Source organism: Capsella rubella, unplaced genomic scaffold, assembly GCF_000375325.1.
Source record: "Capsella rubella cultivar Monte Gargano unplaced genomic scaffold, Caprub1_0 scaffold_6, whole genome shotgun sequence".
In the NCBI taxonomy this organism is placed as follows: domain Eukaryota; kingdom Viridiplantae; phylum Streptophyta; class Magnoliopsida; order Brassicales; family Brassicaceae; genus Capsella; species Capsella rubella.
In genome coordinates this window covers 2,763,596-2,779,617 of record NW_006238918.1, presented here as the reverse complement: position 1 = coordinate 2,779,617, position 16,022 = coordinate 2,763,596, and the positions used below count along the sequence as shown (strand labels likewise).

General features: G+C 38.3%; 5 protein-coding genes across 6 annotated transcripts; 2 read left to right on the top strand and 3 right to left on the bottom strand.

Annotated features, from left to right (window-relative positions):
- Window positions 1-88: 88 nt before the first annotated feature.
- On the bottom strand, window positions 89-2,962 carry LOC17883079 (serine/threonine-protein kinase SRK2G). Its single transcript, XM_006287995.2, has 9 exons — window positions 2,591-2,962; window positions 2,294-2,368; window positions 2,064-2,165; window positions 1,874-1,927; window positions 1,633-1,725; window positions 1,402-1,494; window positions 914-1,018; window positions 726-824; window positions 89-660 (listed from the first exon to the last, which is right to left on the bottom strand). The coding sequence occupies exons 1-9, from the start codon at window positions 2,708-2,710 to the stop codon at window positions 337-339; spliced, it is 1,065 nt and encodes a 354-aa protein (XP_006288057.1). The 5' UTR covers window positions 2,711-2,962; the 3' UTR covers window positions 89-336.
- A 436-nt stretch (window positions 2,963-3,398) lies between these two features.
- On the top strand, window positions 3,399-5,859 carry LOC17883936 (calumenin-A). The gene is made up of 9 exons (XM_006286557.2): window positions 3,399-3,890; window positions 4,075-4,277; window positions 4,548-4,650; window positions 4,751-4,816; window positions 4,904-5,077; window positions 5,163-5,259; window positions 5,344-5,481; window positions 5,572-5,633; window positions 5,721-5,859. Exons 1-7 carry the CDS (start codon window positions 3,484-3,486, stop codon window positions 5,470-5,472), a joined length of 1,179 nt encoding a protein of 392 aa, XP_006286619.1. The 5' UTR covers window positions 3,399-3,483; the 3' UTR covers window positions 5,473-5,481; window positions 5,572-5,633; window positions 5,721-5,859.
- Window positions 5,860-5,965: 106 nt separating this feature from the next.
- On the bottom strand, window positions 5,966-8,607 carry LOC17883233 (pyruvate kinase, cytosolic isozyme). Of its 2 annotated transcripts, none has more exons than XM_006287480.2 (4): window positions 8,498-8,607; window positions 7,894-8,182; window positions 7,067-7,528; window positions 5,966-6,974 (listed from the first exon to the last, which is right to left on the bottom strand). In XM_006287480.2, the coding sequence occupies exons 2-4, from the start codon at window positions 8,149-8,151 to the stop codon at window positions 6,162-6,164; spliced, it is 1,533 nt and encodes a 510-aa protein (XP_006287542.1). In that variant the 5' UTR covers window positions 8,152-8,182; window positions 8,498-8,607; the 3' UTR covers window positions 5,966-6,161. The 2 variants fall into 2 exon arrangements, with proteins under 2 accessions (XP_006287542.1, XP_023635955.1); XM_023780187.1 differs by lacking the exon at window positions 8,498-8,607 and adding an exon at window positions 8,329-8,429.
- Window positions 8,608-9,535: 928 nt separating this feature from the next.
- LOC17884552 (transcription elongation factor SPT4 homolog 1) lies at window positions 9,536-10,878 on the bottom strand. The gene is made up of 5 exons (XM_023781366.1): window positions 10,772-10,878; window positions 10,587-10,678; window positions 10,227-10,282; window positions 9,997-10,058; window positions 9,536-9,816 (listed from the first exon to the last, which is right to left on the bottom strand). Exons 1-5 carry the CDS (start codon window positions 10,859-10,861, stop codon window positions 9,766-9,768), a joined length of 351 nt encoding a protein of 116 aa, XP_023637134.1. The 5' UTR covers window positions 10,862-10,878; the 3' UTR covers window positions 9,536-9,765.
- A 1,291-nt stretch (window positions 10,879-12,169) lies between these two features.
- Window positions 12,170-16,017, top strand: LOC17884602 (WD repeat-containing protein 26 homolog). The gene is made up of 5 exons (XM_006287282.2): window positions 12,170-12,469; window positions 13,073-13,928; window positions 14,354-14,455; window positions 14,582-15,211; window positions 15,571-16,017. The coding sequence occupies exons 2-5, from the start codon at window positions 13,128-13,130 to the stop codon at window positions 15,799-15,801; spliced, it is 1,764 nt and encodes a 587-aa protein (XP_006287344.1). The 5' UTR covers window positions 12,170-12,469; window positions 13,073-13,127; the 3' UTR covers window positions 15,802-16,017.
- Window positions 16,018-16,022: the final 5 nt, after the last annotated feature.

Here is a 16,022-nt window from a genome sequence, read left to right as displayed (position 1 = left end):
AAATTGACGGCCTGATTATCTAGTTTTTACTTCTTAGGGTTTAGCTAGCTTAAGGCAACTGGAATAAATACGGTTGCGAGAGTCTAAATAATAAAATAACAAACGCTTATTAAACGATTTGTATGGTTCAGAGTATCCAAACTAGTGATGTTCACTTCTTACAAACAACAATTGACAAAACGACAACGACATAAAATCTAAATGTGAACCTGCACGTAGCTTTACAGCCTTCGGCTTTCAGAAATATGTGTTTTTTTTACCAGAAGCAAGTCACCAACGTACCAAGCAGTGTTCTTGAAGAAGAAATGAAGTAAGAGAAACAGAGCATTTTTCTTCCTACACTTTGTCAGACTCTTGAAAAGACTGATGAGCCTCTTTGACATGCTTCTCGTATTCGTCTTCTTCGTCTTCGTCTTCTTCCACTTCAGCTTCAATGTCCTCTTCATCTTCTTCCTCAGCTCCTGATCCCGAACTTTTGACAGCACTAGTTGGTGGAGCTGGATTCCTTGCTTCTCCAACTATCTTCATTATGTCCTCTACGCTTTGAAGAGAGAAGCTAGTGTCTCTCTTGTAATACGCTGCTTGAGCTGACTCTAGCAGCTCCTTCGGCAGATTTTTCAAGTACCACGGATGATTCTTGATCTCCTTCAGCGTGATTCTCTGTCACAAATAATCAGCACCGCAAAAACATAATCTATAGCTTGAAACTGGAATATATAAGGTACCTTAGCTGAGTTAGTGACAAATATGCGAGAGAGAAGGTGCTTGCATTCCTGAGATATGTGAACATAGTCCGGGATCTTGTATTGTACAGCCATTATGCGCTGCAGAATACCATTTAAACTGTTACATTGTTGAGACACTAGAGCAATAAGAAGGGGAGTGAATCAGAATTGTTGAATGGTCTAGTTACTTGGATTGTTTTCCTGAAGTTCTTTGGATCATTAGGATCCTCAAACGGGTACGCTCCAACCAACATGACATAAAGGGTCACTCCACATGACCACACATCCGCGTGCTACAAAAAACACAGCCATATGAATGCAAAAGCGAGTCTATGTGCCCTATGACAATCATGAAAAAAATGATTACTGAGACTGACCTATACAAATCCTACTCACATCGATTGTCACCCCGATAATTGTTTTAATTTAAGACCCTATGCTTGGAAATGTGCAGAGACTGATCCATTTAAATCTTATTAGAAGTACAGTAACCTTAAAAGTTTTACACAGACCATGACATGACAGTACAAAAGATATATCAGACAGACTATAACATCGATCTTAGCAGTCTAAACATTCTATCCTCATAATTTTTTCTTCTCTTTTAACTAAACTCTGACAACTATTTATGCAATGATGACAAACTGATATGTATAAGAAGGCATGAGTAGTGTACCTTGCCATCATATTCTCTTCGTGAAAGAACTTCTGGTGCTATGTATGCTGGAGTTCCCACAGTCGATTTAGGCCTCGAATGTAGTATAGATGACTACACAGTAGAAATAATATAGAAAACAGGAAAAAGTTATAAAATCAAGAGGAGTGAATAGATAATACTTTTGATTAGAATTTATATGAGGATAGAGACAAACTGCTCAAACAAGAAAGGAAATGAATGAGTGCAGACCTTAGAGTAACCAAAGTCGCATATTTTCAAAAGGGGAGCAGGGCTCCCATCGAGCAATGTGTTCTCAAGCTTCAGGTCTCTATGGCATATTTGCTGCACCAAAGCAAAAGAGAGGGGAGGGTAACACAAGAACGGAGGCATTAATTCCAAATCCCAAACAAAGAATCTGGGCGCTAAAACATCAATAGTTGCATAATTTTCCTTCTCAGCTTAATGAATATAGGAAGAATTATTTACATACCAAGGAATGGCAGTAGTCTACACCACAAATCAGCTGTTGAAAGAAGTACCTAGCCTGTAAAGGAAAAACAAACAATCAAACCAAAAAGGCAAAAACTCATACAAGCTCATAAAAAAGAAAGAAAAGGGATAAAGGAAAATATAAAGGAACAGATGAATTAAAGTGCAAGCCTTTAAATAGAATAACTAACCTCAGCTTCACTAAATCTACCAGCAGTGCAGATTCGATCAAAGAGCTCTCCTCCAGAAGCATATTCCATCACAATAGCAAGATGAGTAGGTGTCAGAATCACCTGGAACAGAATCAAAATCAGATTCCAAGACAGCTGTCTTTTTAGGAAAACTATAAGAGCCACACACACACACACACAAAAAGGGAAGAAAAAGAAAAGAAAAGAGAGAGCGAGAGAGAGAGACTTGCCTCCTTGAAGCGGATGATATTAGGATGCTTAAGTGATCTGTGATTGATAATCTCTCTCGCCACGTTCTCATCTATCTGCATATACCAAACAATCCACAAATCAATCATTTTAAGTCTGTTGTCATCAAAAAGCCGCAATTTCACAAATTTGCCTGCAAATTCCTTCAAAAATGTCTAACAAAAAGACTTCAAAGCACAATTATTGATCATAACAACTGAGCTAAAAAGATAAAACTTTAAACCCCGAATCAAAACTTCAAGAACCCAGATAGCAAAAAGAGAGAGAAAAAATCAAACCTTGCGGCCTCTCTCGATGTATTTCATGGCAACGAGCTCCTTGGTGTCCTTGTGCCTGAGAAGCCGAGCCACACCGAAATTACCAGCACCCAGATCCTTGACAACATCATACTTGTCCATTTCCAAATCAGCAACCGTATGTCTATCTGTGAGCTTTATCTCCGATTAAACGATTTGGAAGAGGGTCTGAGCAAATTCCATCGAGAAGAAATCGTGAGATCCAATACACACAAACACACACACCCATCTGTGTGTGTAATAATAATATCGATGGAGGCGTAAACGAAGGAGTTGGTAATGGATTGGACCACGTGGAGGATCTACTCAAATTCCAATGCTTGAGCTTGTGATTGGAGTGAGTCCAACGGTAGCTAATCCCATCTCCCCTAAAATTAGCCGACACACATACAGTCAAGTTTTTATTTTTATAAACCGTAACAAAGAATCGTCGTCGTTTGTACCAAAACCGTAACAACGATAGATGGGAAGGGGTAATGATTTTTAGAGTGGTGTGTGAAAGGTGAAAAAAAGACGATACTATTCATTTGTATGACCAATTCGAGTGACTTGTCTAAATATGGTTACAAATTTATATTTAGTATCCGATACATTCGTTTAATCATTAGATGAATTGCGTTTAGGAAAAAAATAATTTATGTGTTGGGTTTATTGTGTTAATGATGTTGGATCTCATAAATACAAACCATTTGACTAAAAAAGGTTGCAACAGATCTAGAGTCAAAATCTTCTAGACATATATATATTTATTTATCCGCAAGACTCCATAGATCTATCTATCTATCTTTCTACACTTGCAAGTGTAAAAAGCTCAACTTTTGCGACAAAATTAGGGTTTCAAGCTGAGATTTTCTACTTCTGTAACACAAAATCTAATGAGTAAAGCTTCGGTGATCCTATACATCACGGTGGGGATCCTCGTGCTCTTCCTCATCTCTTATTCCCCGAAGAAGAAGAGTGACCACGATCACCACCATGGTGGTCACAACCAACATCACCGCTTAAAACTCCGCTCTTCTTTCAATTTCAAACCCACTCGTCACGATCCCGTTCCGTTTGATCCTCTTGTCGCTGATATGGAGCGCCGTCGTGAGGATAAAGAGTGGGAGCGGCAGTACATTGAGCATTCTCACCCGGAGCTTGTCTCTCATTCTCAGAAAGAGACAACCAGTGGTGCTGGGCATGAACATGCACCTGGTCACGAGTCACAGCCTGAGTGGGAAGACTTCATGGATGCTGAGGATTACTTGAATAATGAGGAGAAGTTCAATGTCACTGATAGGTTTGGTCATTACTTATATATATATATATATATATATATATATCGTCAATTCCAAATCTTTCAATTCGAGTGCTAATTAAAAATGCATAATTTGAAAGTTTCGATCCTAGAAGAATTTAGTTTAGTAATTTGTCTAAAGGTCCATTTTTGTAAGGAAAGAGTTTGATTGATTGGTGCTTTTCAGGTTGATATTGTTGTTTCCGAAGATCGATGTTTCTCCTGCTGATGGCTTTGTGACGGAGAGTGAATTGACTGAATGGACTATGCAGTCTGCTGCCAAGGAAGTCATTCACAGGACTCAAAGAGACATGGATGTTCATGACAGAAACAAGGATGGTTTCATTTCATTCTCTGAGTATGAACCACCGTCTTGGGTCCGTAATTCAGGTTAGCTACTTGATATGATCATGCAGAAACATATGACTTGCTAGATCCTGGTGATAAATTAAGTAGGTTTGCTTCAAAAGGATTGGTGCATTTCATTTTGTTTAATCATTTTTTGGTTTGATCTGTTCTGCTTATGACCCATATTATTTTTCTCACCTGTTGGATTGCAATTTGCAACGGTTTTAAGCTGGTAAAGTAGTTAGTAGTAAAGTAAAGAATCTCACTTTTGTCTCTTAAGACTGCTAGCTGACTTGGTTAAGATTTTAACAGATAATAATTCCTTTGGATATGACATGGGCTGGTGGAAGGAAGAGCATTTTAATGCATCAGATGCAAATGGTGATGGACTACTGAATTTAACAGAGTTTAACGAGTAAGTTTTTATTCCTGGAGTTTAAGCACCCGAGCTCGGTTACTTCTATCATTTTCTTTGGTTCTCACTATGCTCTTGCTGGGTAATTCTTTTCACTTAGTTTTCTGCATCCTGCTGACACCAAGAACCCTAATTTACTGCTATGGTTATGCAAAGAGGAAGTAAGGTAATGTACTGTGATCACTGATCATATGATTATTTCTGAGGAACCCTTGTTTTATAGCTTACTCTTATTAACGGGTCCCTCTCCCAGAGAAAGAGATTCAGATAAAGATGGTAAGATCAGTTTCGAAGAGTTTTTCCACGGCCTCTTTGACACTGTAAGGAACTACGAGGAAGATAATCATAATTCTACGCATCCTTATCATGACTTGCCTGAAGGCCCAGCAAAGCAGTTGTTTTCTCAGCTTGACAAAAATGATGATGGGTTTGTAATATACGAATACACACAACATGATTAGTGTTTCCATTAATACCATGCATCCTTACCATTTACTCCCACTTGTCTACAGGTACTTATCAGACGTTGAATTGCTTCCCATTATCAGTAAAATCCATCCTGATGAGCGTTATTATGCAAAGCAACAAGCTGATTATATTATATCGCAGGTACGTAGCTTTCAAAACAAATGGTGTATTTTAGCTGTTGAATTACTCGATTTTACATTGATCTCTCTTTTCCTGATCTTCCAGGCGGATTCGGATAAAGATGGACGTCTGACTTTGGCAGAGATGATTGAGCATCCATATGTCTTCTACAGTGCCATTTTCGACGAAGATGACACTGATGATGACTATGGCTACCACGATGAGTTCCGCTAGTTTTAATGAGTAAGCATCTGCCACAACCCTGAACTATTCCTATTGAATGTGCGGAAATATGTCGTAACTTATAACACTAATCGTTATCTTCAATACCAGAGGAAGAAATAACATCAAGCTCAATTCCATATAAACTTCAAGGAACATCCATCGCCAAACAGGTGATCTCAGTAACATCACCACATCAGACATGGATAATCTTCTATATCTTTGTTCTTGTCTTTCTTACGGCTTTTCTTATATTGCAGAGTCCAGTACGAATCTCTACCACGCAGATTCATTTGGTGATTTAGAAGTTAGAATAGTATTTATGATTTGAAACAATGAAAGGAACATACTTTTCTTTGAACCTTGCAATCGTTATAGATGAGTTTCTCAATTTCTGTATGTTCTGCTAACATTATGCTAACATTACACCTTTAAAGCTTAATCTTTTATAAGCAAAGCTTATGAAGAGAAACAGTGTATACATGCAAAGGTCAACACTGAGACATAAGAAGCACATTTTGATCCATAATTTTGTAATACTTAATACAAAAAAGGGAGAGAGGGTATCTTAAAGGTTTACACAGATTCAGGAGCTATTGAGACCTGTTTTCTTTATTTCATGCTACAAAGCAAATTCTCAGTTACGATTACCAACAATCATCAGGAGCCAAGATTTGAGATTTTGAAAGAAGTTTGAAATCTCACTTCACCACACAAATCTTAATAACTGAGGCAGCTCCGATACGGTGCAGTGCCACCACTGCATCACCATGGTTACATAGTCCTCTCTGTGTAGCCGACTTCAGAGCAGCTTCAATGATAACTTCTGTGGCTTCACTATCTGTTGCCTTTGCAGATCCTTCAGCTAACATAGGGATTAGACCTCTGTATATCAGACTGTGTCTTGCAGGTGACTCATCACTGCAAGCCCAGTCAAAGGAATCAGTGGTCATAACTGGGACAACCACTGACAGAATTGGAACCGCCGGTCTGTATTTAGCCACAAGATTAGCAGTTGAACCTCCCCGTGTCAACACAATGATGAGTTTTGCCCTCGCTTTGTTAGCAGTCCGTACAGCGGATGATGCAAGACTCTCGAGTGGGCTCATTGGAAGTGGAGTTGCTCGGATCATCTCTTTAAAGATTGTGTTGTAATCAAGCGAGCTTTCAGCTTCAATGCAGATCTTAGCCATGACTTTCACAGCTATTTCCGGATAGGCTCCCGCTGCACTCTCACCGCTAAGCATCACACAGTCGGTGCCATCAAGAACAGCATTTGCAACATCTGTGGCTTCAGCTCGGGTTGGCCGAGGTGATTTGATCATTGATTCCAGCATCTGAGTGGCTGTAACCACGGGTTTACCCGCAAGGTTACACTTGTAAATCATCAATTTTTGAGCCAAGAAGATCTTCTCTATTGGAATCTCCATCCCGAGATCACCACGAGCAACCATGAACGCATCTGTTTCCCGCAATATCTCATCAAAGTTTACCACTCCTTCTTGGTTCTCAACCTTCAAAAGCCAAACCCAGAAAGAAAGGAGTCAGACTTATGCCTATATACAGTACATGAATTGCAATCAACATAAGTCAAAATTTTAAGTACCTTAGACATCAACATTATGCTTTTAGCATGGGATCCAAGAACTTTCCGGACATTAACAAGATCTGAACCTTTACGGACAAAGGAAAGAGCAATCATATCGATGCAATTGGGAACACCCCAACCGAGTATGTCTTCAATATCCTTATCTGTCAAAGTGGGAAGATCAACAACAACACCGGGAAGATTCACATTCTTTCTCTCACCAAGCATGGCCGAGTTTTCGCACCGGCACCTAACTGTTCCAGACTCGGGATCACATGACAAGACAGCTAGACTTATGCTTCCATCTGCACAGAGTATGGTGTTTCCGGGCTTCACATCCAAAGGCAGCTTTTTATAGCTCATGGCTATGGTTGACTCATCTCCTTTAATATCATAATCAGTGGTTATAGTAATCTCTTGACCTTCCTTCAGTTGTATAGGGTTCCCATCTTTCAAGAAACCAGTACGAATCTCAGGCCCCTGCGAAGTCAACAAGCGAAATCATAAGCTGACAGTCTTTAAAACGTTTTCTCTAGGCCTGTTTGACGAATTCAGATAGCACAAATTCCATGGTCGAGCCACACTCTTGAATATACAATATGATCTCTCACAATAATAACCAAACACAGTACTAAAGATTTAACATTTAACAAATTCGTTTCCATGTATTTACTGAACTCTCCTCGTTGAGGAGCTGAAGTAAATACTGCTAAGCAATATCTTATATATATAAGTTATAGAGGCAGGAAAAACCAAGTCGATGTTTAGGTACACAGCAAGTATGACAAGAGAATCCATTTCGAAAGAAGCTTGCAAAAGGAAGTACGAGGTAAGTTTTTTTTAACCTTTGTATCAAGCATGACAGCAGCAAGAATGCCGGTATTTTGCATAGCAGTGCGGAGGTTGTCGAGTGTCTCTTGATGGTATTCGTGGCTTCCATGTGAGAAGTTGAAGCGAGCCACATTCATACCAGCTCTCAAAAGCTTTTCGATCATAGAAACAGAACGAGAAGCTGGTCCTAAAGTGCAAACTATCTTTGTCTTTGGGATCCTCCCATCATTAGGTAGCTCTTTCAGAATCCCTTCTATGTCTATGTTCGACATTTTTCTCTAAAAGATCTCTTCCCGCGTCTCCCTGCATTGGAAAAAAAAATACAACTCAGCACCACAACCAAATTACCCATCAACTAAACAAGCGAAAGAATCGAAATTTCTCAAATTCGTTTACTAATAATTAAGTTTCTTTCATATCTAGACCGAGATCCTTATGCATTAGCATACCGAACTAAAAGGTACTGAACAAACACTCGAGCACAAGTTTCACAGATTCACTCAACAAAACATAGATTTGAAGAAGGAGCCAGAGTGTCTGAGATTTGGATACAGGACATAGATTTAAGGTAGGTTAAAGAAGAAGAAGAAGAGAGTATCGGAAGAGTGAGAAAATTACCGAAGCTCCAGAATCTGGATTTGTTGTCGTGTCGGAGCAAGAACCCTTGTTTTTCTTTTTTGGCTTTGGACTTGTGATGACTCTGGGTTTTGGAGTAAACGAAGTTGGTAGCGACTTGCCACGTGAACTCCAATTTAAAAATTAATATTTTTTTAGGATATTTTCTTTCTAAATCCAATTTGTATGTTTTTAATTACAACATCCAATTTGTATATTTTTTTAAACAAAATTAAATTGACCTTTCACCAAAAAAAAAAAAACAAATTAAATTGCCATAATAACAAAATCTAAAATTTGCCTCTAGCCCAAGCAAAGGAAAAAGACATTATCCCAGAGATTCTTTAGACGAGACGAACAATATTTTATGTCACTACCAAAAAAAACAATATTTTATTTTAGTTAAATATTTTAGCAATAACAAGAAAGTATATGATACTTGTTGTAGACAAAGAACAATTTTAATACGCCTTGAATATACTGAGCGTCACTTTGGCTTTGGTGGCTCTACGTTGTTGATAATTAACAATTGTTATAAATTTAACTTGTAGTCGATGTTAAGTATCTAATTAATTATGCACGTTATGTTCATGATTACTCTAGCAGAAGAATATGCCTTGGATCGAAATATGTGATTCTCAGTTCTTGTCTTCTTGAGTATGATTTGTTTGTATCCATAAATTTGTGGGTCTTATATTTTTTTTTCCTTCGTATAAAAACAATAAATACAAAAGAAAAATAGACAATAAACACAAAGCCAATTTACATTACATTTTTTTCTTTGGTTCTTTGGGAATTTCCAATGGTCATATTCCTAAAACCAATAAATGTCTCTCTTTGTATTCCCTCTCTTGGGATGATTAAGGAGCCATTTCTTCGACACTTTTGCTAAGGTCTTCTATTTACTGCATAGTTGACATTTTTTGTTGACTTTAAATTATTGGTACCACATATTTTTGATAGGCGTTCAATTTAGAATATTTCATTTTGTTTAATAGAATTCATATAACGAACTGAATATCACAGGAAAAAAAAAAACCATTCCAAAAATTTAAAATTTATGTAATCTATAAGTTAGTCTTCCGGAGGTGAACTACACAATGAGTTTGGCAATATAAGTTTTTGTTAACTAATAAGAGGATCGAATCACTATATTAGTTGATGAAATCAGAATCAAAGTACTTCCATTCATAGCCTCAAATGGACTTGGTCTTCTTGAAACTGACGACCTGCAGAGATGCCAATATGGAGGCTCTTGATGCAAACGGGATTCAAATGCGTTTTGGCGGAACATACTGAACCCGCTGGTCTTGGCATATGAACTGCATGCAGATATCCCCCCCCCCCCCACATAAATGCGATAAAAAGACATCAGTCAATACGAAACATAGTTTTTGTCTTTTAGGAGCCATGTCCTTATTTGTTTGCTTATTATATCGTTCAAGCCTTGAGATCTCTTCTTAAAATTCTAAGAGAAGTGGCATATGAGTCAATATGTTTACCTGCATTTCCTCTGGGAGTGCCTCTGAGACAGCAAGAGTGTAGCAACCAGGAGCAAACTTCCCTGCGAACAAGAAATTACATAAAGAAAAAGTTAGTTAGATTAAATTCTGTCTCAAAGAAAGCTGGGAATATTAGATAATACAATACACAGTGGCTCATTCAAAAGAGAAAGATGTGATGAAGGTAGCAGTAATATCCCCATCTATAAAAGTATAATGGTAAGACATACCAATTCTTAACCATCTTGCTGCCCAACTTCTGCGTGGATCCATCATAGAGATTATACTGCGAAACAAGAGATGAATTAACATTGCCACTATCTCTGTCGATTTTAACTCATTTTGCTTAAAGCATCAAAACTTTATGTTAGACTCCACTGTGGTTTTACAATTTAGAATGATTCATCATAGATAAAGAAACTAAAAGAACGCATCAGTCTTATATATAGACTACATTTTCATCCTAAGAAGAGTCCAACCAAGATTCCAAGTATCTCCATGTATCCAGGAGTGCCAGAGACATTCATATACTTTGGAACAGTGAGTGCCCTGTAAAATTCAAAAGTAAAGGATTCGAATTTAGGCCATACCCGTTGAAATTAGGGGTGGTAACATCGACGATACGTTCATGATCGTCTTCCATTTTGAAGAAAGGGCAATTCTCGCACCCAGAATCCCTAAACTGTTGGATTAAACCAAAGAGATTACACAAAACATATTCGCAAGAAAAGGAAGAAACACGCAAAAAAAAACAGAGTGAGAAGAGAAACCAGACCTGATCGTAGGTCTTGACGAGGCGACATCGAAGACAAGCCCTGAGCTCGTGACCGAAACTCGTCGGGATCTGTGCAGGTGCTTCTCCCATTTGTGATTTCTCTTCAAAATCGCTACACCAAAGATTGGAAAATTTTGTAAGAACGAGAACGATGTATATGGGCCTTAATATGGGCCCTAATATGGTAACTAACTAATATGTACATATTTTTTTCTTAACCAGGCAAAAAAAAGTTGTACAAATAATGAAAGTACTATTGGGCCGAATATCCATAATATTCGCAAGCCCGTTCATCTTCCTTACGTTACCTTGTCCTTCGGCAACAAGATGAGTTCAATTTGTTACGTTATCGTCGGCAACAACATTGAGTTTAATTTGTTAAGGGTTTACAATCATATCTCCTAGTGACGTGCATAATTTATATTCAACTTTTTTCTTTCTTTCTTTAATAACCTAAAATATATTCTTTTGTACAAGCAAAATATATCGTGTGTATCGTCTTTGTCGTTTTCAGATAATTTTGCACTACGAACGATACGTGGCGGACCGACCAGTCATTAAAAGTCTTTCGGAGAAGGTTTTTTTTTCAGATGCAATGCAAACTTATGAGTTATGACTTATGAGTTCTGATAGTGAAATTTCTTTCACCAATTACCACTGCGGATCATGATCGTGCATTAGAAGTATGGAACCAGATGAAACTTTCATTACTAGTACGAGGATGGACATGCATGCTCAATGGCAGATGTTGTATTCCCATCATAAATCACTTACCATATTAGATAATATAATTTTGTCCTCCCATTAAAGTTCAAATGCGTATGATGCACAAAAGAAGCTTAATATTTTTCTCGTCCAAGCTTAATTTGAGTTTGATTTTTATAATAGTATCTGCTGTAACCCATTAATGTGGGATTTGGGGTCCCATCCAAAACGCTTTTAACCTTTTGATCTCAGTTTTTGATATGTGCACTTCTCAATTTATCTTCTTTAATTAATAAGTGAGACTTTACAGTCGCATCTTGTAGCAAGATGAGAAGATGATATAGTACTTGTTATGAATGACACATCTATGTTGTTCATGTATAAGCCCTCCCCTATTTTGATTATGTGTGTTTAAGATCTTTAAAATGTTTGAGATAGTTAAGACCTTTACATAACATTATTTGGGCGCAACCTAAAAACAGTAATCCAACCCTTCCGCACTAAATATTTGTTTTTAAAGCATCCCTTTTTCTAGTTAAACACCAAAACAATCCATCGAAATTTATGTTCTTTTTTTCCGGCTTAAGCAAGTATCAAAATTACAATGTGAAGCAATAAAAGTAGAAAAATGCATGATAATGTTTATTTTGTTTTTGTTTTTGGGGGAACTCGACTCGACTAGTCTGTGATCAGCCACGCCTGCCTTTTTCTCCTCTTGCCTTGTTTTAATAATATTTCCCTTTGTTTTCCCCTTCTTATTGAGTCTCTCGCCCTCGCCTCCTCTCTCTCCTTTTCATCTTCTCTTTAACGCTTCCCTTGTCTTTTCCAGAACTTGCTGCTCATCTCTCTCGTCTTCTCACCGCTTTCTGCATCTCTCTATCGGATTTCCCCTTCCCCCTTTGTTTCTGGGCTGCTCCTTAACCTCATCTCGCTCTGTTTCTTCTGCCATCTCCAAACCTTATCTTTTGCTTCCTGGGTTTTTCTTCTTTTTTGGTAAGATTGGATTTTTCTCCCTCACCCCCTTTTTGATTTTGTGATTCTTAGATCGTTAATTGATCTTCATCCCGTAGTGATCCTTCTTCTTATATTAGTTCGATGTTGATTTCTGGTGAATTGGGATTATCTGACTGCTTATGTTTTTTGGGGATCCTATGTCTATTTTTGTGGTTTAATTGACTAGTTTTCGCTTTTCACTTATCGATTTGTGCCTATCTCTATTCACATTTTTGCTTCATCGGTGAAGCGATTGAGGAAATGGTTGTTCTGATCGAACAAAGTGAAAATACAACTCTCTTATAGTTTTGATCACTTGGGTTTAATTCACTCTTCCATTTATTCTTGATTGTTGAATGCTTATCTCCTTGCTATAGTCACTATCTTCTGCTACTAGATCTACATGAGTTTTTTACAGACTAACTTAACTTGTTACTCCCATTCTTATATTCATAATTCATTGCTTCTGTTTTTGTTTTTGGCTTCTCTTATTTTTATTGTATATCTCTGATTGATCAAATTGAATCCTTGTACTGTTCTGATGAAATGCTATTTTCTTTTGTTTTGTTGGTTTTATTATGGATCTCTGATGTGCGGTCACAGCTTGGAATCATTTATCTCTCCGCAGAAAAGTTATATGGGCTGAACTAGGAATTTCATGGGAGTTGTGGAGGATACTGAACCTCCTTTGAAACGTGCTAAGCGGCTTGTTGACGAACCGAACGGCTTCTCTGGGAACTCTTCTGTTAGAGCTTGTACCGTGAACAACTCTTTGGGAGACCTGATGGCAAGGCCTCTGACCTCCCAAGGGGATGAGGAAACTATCGGCTCCAAAGGGGTCATTAAAAAATCTGAATTCGTTAAAATTATCACTAGGGCTCTTTATTCTCTTGGGTATGATAAAACCGGGGCTATGTTGGAGGAAGAATCCGGTATCTCTCTGCATAATACCACCATTAAGGTGTTTCTGCAGCAGGTGAAGGATGGAAAATGGGATGAAAGCGTTAAAACATTGCTCAGAATCGGGCTGCCTGATGAAAAGGCTGTGAAATCTGCATCTTTCTTGCTTCTTGAGCAAAAGTTCTTAGAGCTTTTAAAATTTGAAAAGATAGTTGATGCGCTAGGCACCTTAAGGAATGAGATGGTACCTCTTCGTATTAATACAAAGCGTGTTCATGAGCTCGCTTCCTCCCTTATATCACCTTCAAGGTTTATATCACATACCACTTCGGCTCCAGGTAAAGAAAGTGTGAATTCAAGGTCCAAGGTTCTGGAGGAACTGCAAAATTTGCTTCCTGCTTCTGTTATAATCCCAGAAAAGAGGTTGGAGTATTTAGTTGAGAATTCCCTTCATATTCAACGGGATTCTTGTGTTTTCCATAATACTTTGGATAGTGATTTGTCTTTGTATACTGATCATCAATGCGGGAAGCACCAAATTCCTTCTCAGACTGTTCAGGTTAGACTGCTCTGCTGTGAATGTTTTCCGTTTCTTGCTTCCTTTTGTTGTTTTTTTGTTGTGTAGTTTCTTGGTGACCATGAGTTTGTCTGTCCTGTATAAGAGTCACTTATCTTTAGCTGAAAGGTTTACACAGTACAAAGTGCTGCAAACATTTCCACTTCCTTGACAGGTCATTGAGAAAGAAATAGACGATGATAATTGTCTCAACCTGATGCCTCTTTTATTTTTCGGTTATTTCTTTACCATCATTGGCTATGTAGTACACTCTTTCTTTGCTCTCACCTGTACTTCGGTTCCTTTAATTAACTAATTACGTGTGTGGCATCTGTTGTTTCTGTTTGTAGTTTAGTCAGACTTGCAGTGCATGTGTGCGTATTGACTTAAATCACATTCGTTAAGTTCTCTCTACGTAAATGGTTCAGATCTTGGCGTCACATACCGATGAAGTTTGGTTCTTGCAATTCTCACATAATGGCAAATATTTGGCTTCATCTTCCAAGGATCAGACCGCAATTATATGGGAGGTAATGCTAAATTACAAACAAAGGCTCACCTGAATTGAGTTCTGGCCAGCCTGCCAAAGTTTTGATTTGTTATCTATTCTAGTGGAGGCAACCTGTTTGCTGATTCACTTTAAATTTAATTTTCAGATCAATGTGGATGGGCAAATCTCGTTGAAGCATACACTTGTTGGCCACCAGAAACCTGTGATTTCCATCTTATGGAGTCCTGATGATCGTCAAGTTCTTACATGTGGTGCAGAAGAGGTTATCAGACGGTGGGATGTTGATTCAGGAGGCTGTGTTCACATGTATGAAAAAGGTGGTATTAGTCCCATTTCTTGTGGATGGTATCCTGACGGACAGGGAATAATCGCTGGGATGACAGACCGAAGCATATGCATGTGGGATTTAGATGGTAGAGAGATAGAATGCTGGAAAGGTCAGAGGACGCAAAAGGTATCAGATATAGCAATGACGGATGATGGAAAGTGGCTCGTAAGTGTATGCAAGGATTCTGTGATATCCCTATTTGATAGGGAAGCTACAGTTGAGAGATTGATCGAAGAGGAAGACATGATTACCTCGTTCTCGCTTTCGAATGACAACAAATATCTTCTGGTAAATCTCCTCAACCAGGAAATCCGTCTGTGGAATATCGAAGGTGACCCCAAGATTGTGTCGAGGTACAAAGGCCACAGGCGTTCACGATTCATCATCAGATCATGCTTTGGTGGGTATAAACAAGCTTTTATCGCTAGTGGAAGCGAGGATTCTCAGGTAAAATCCGTCTTTCCCCTTGCATAATATTGTCACCTGAATCTGGTCTGTTTCTCTCAAGCATTCTCGGAACTGAGGAGTGGTTCTTCGTTTGATCAGTTTTTAGACAGAACGTAATCAGATGATGAAATTCTAGTCTCTGTTACCAAGAGTCTTTGCTGGAATGGTTGTTTCTTTCGTCAGTTGATCTGTGTGGGTTTAGGATGTAGAATTGGGTACAAACTTTAATCAATTTAGAAAAAACACAAACCAAATGGTGATAATTATTTCTCAGTATCGAAGAATGGTTGCTTCTCGGTTCCGTTGATCTCTCTGCGTATTTTAGTGACGAGAGTCCACACATTTTGTGTTATTTGCAGGTATACATTTGGCACAGATCGACAGGGAAGCTAATCATTGAGCTGCCAGGACATGCAGGAGCGGTAAACTGCGTGAGCTGGAGTCCGACGAACCTTCACATGTTGGCTTCAGCAAGCGATGATGGAACCATAAGGATATGGGGACTTGACAGGATTAACCAACAGAATCAGAAGAAGCAAGTGCAAGGAAGTAGTAGTAACGGCGTGATTCACCGATGCAACGGGAATTGATTATGATAATAATTAAGAAAAAGGAATATGACTATCGTAAAACTATTTAACAGTTAAATGCTGTTTCTTCTTTCTTCATCATCCTCTTTTTATTTGCTTCCTTTGGTATGGAAGCAAAACAAAGAAGGCACAAAGCTGTCTTTTTCAATTCTGAACCCATCATTACTGGAAAAAAAAACAAAAATAGTTGAAAGAAAATGAATGCAATCTCCAACATTATT

Excerpts from the sequence above, each read along its gene's own strand:
- LOC17883079 (XM_006287995.2), bottom strand. The coding sequence starts at position 2,710 with ATGGACAAGTATGATGTTGTCAAGGATCTGGGTGCTGGTAATTTCGGT. Across the intron at positions 2,166-2,293 it reads ATATCATCCGCTTCAAGGAG|GTGATTCTGACACCTACTCA; the intron begins GCAAGTCTCTCT and ends ATTCTGTTCCAG. Across the intron at positions 1,726-1,873 it reads TAGACTACTGCCATTCCTTG|CAAATATGCCATAGAGACCT; the intron begins GTATGTAAATAA and ends GCTTTGGTGCAG.
- LOC17883936 (XM_006286557.2), top strand. The coding sequence starts at position 3,484 with ATGAGTAAAGCTTCGGTGATCCTATACATCACGGTGGGGATCCTCGTG. Across the intron at positions 4,817-4,903 it reads TTATGCAAAGAGGAAGTAAG|AGAAAGAGATTCAGATAAAG; the intron begins GTAATGTACTGT and ends TCCCTCTCCCAG. Across the intron at positions 5,078-5,162 it reads CTTGACAAAAATGATGATGG|GTACTTATCAGACGTTGAAT; the intron begins GTTTGTAATATA and ends ACTTGTCTACAG.
- LOC17883233 (XM_006287480.2), bottom strand. The coding sequence starts at position 8,151 with ATGTCGAACATAGACATAGAAGGGATTCTGAAAGAGCTACCTAATGAT. Across the intron at positions 7,529-7,893 it reads CTGTCATGCTTGATACAAAG|GGGCCTGAGATTCGTACTGG; the intron begins GTTAAAAAAAAC and ends TTGACTTCGCAG. Across the intron at positions 6,975-7,066 it reads GCATAATGTTGATGTCTAAG|GTTGAGAACCAAGAAGGAGT; the intron begins GTACTTAAAATT and ends TGGCTTTTGAAG.
- LOC17884552 (XM_023781366.1), bottom strand. The coding sequence starts at position 10,861 with ATGGGAGAAGCACCTGCACAGATCCCGACGAGTTTCGGTCACGAGCTC. Across the intron at positions 10,283-10,586 it reads ACCACCCCTAATTTCAACGG|TATAATCTCTATGATGGATC; the intron begins GTATGGCCTAAA and ends CTTGTTTCGCAG. Across the intron at positions 9,817-9,996 it reads CACTCCCAGAGGAAATGCAG|TTCATATGCCAAGACCAGCG; the intron begins GTAAACATATTG and ends ATCTGCATGCAG.
- LOC17884602 (XM_006287282.2), top strand. The coding sequence starts at position 13,128 with ATGGGAGTTGTGGAGGATACTGAACCTCCTTTGAAACGTGCTAAGCGG. Across the intron at positions 13,929-14,353 it reads TTCCTTCTCAGACTGTTCAG|ATCTTGGCGTCACATACCGA; the intron begins GTTAGACTGCTC and ends TAAATGGTTCAG. Across the intron at positions 14,456-14,581 it reads AGACCGCAATTATATGGGAG|ATCAATGTGGATGGGCAAAT; the intron begins GTAATGCTAAAT and ends TTTAATTTTCAG.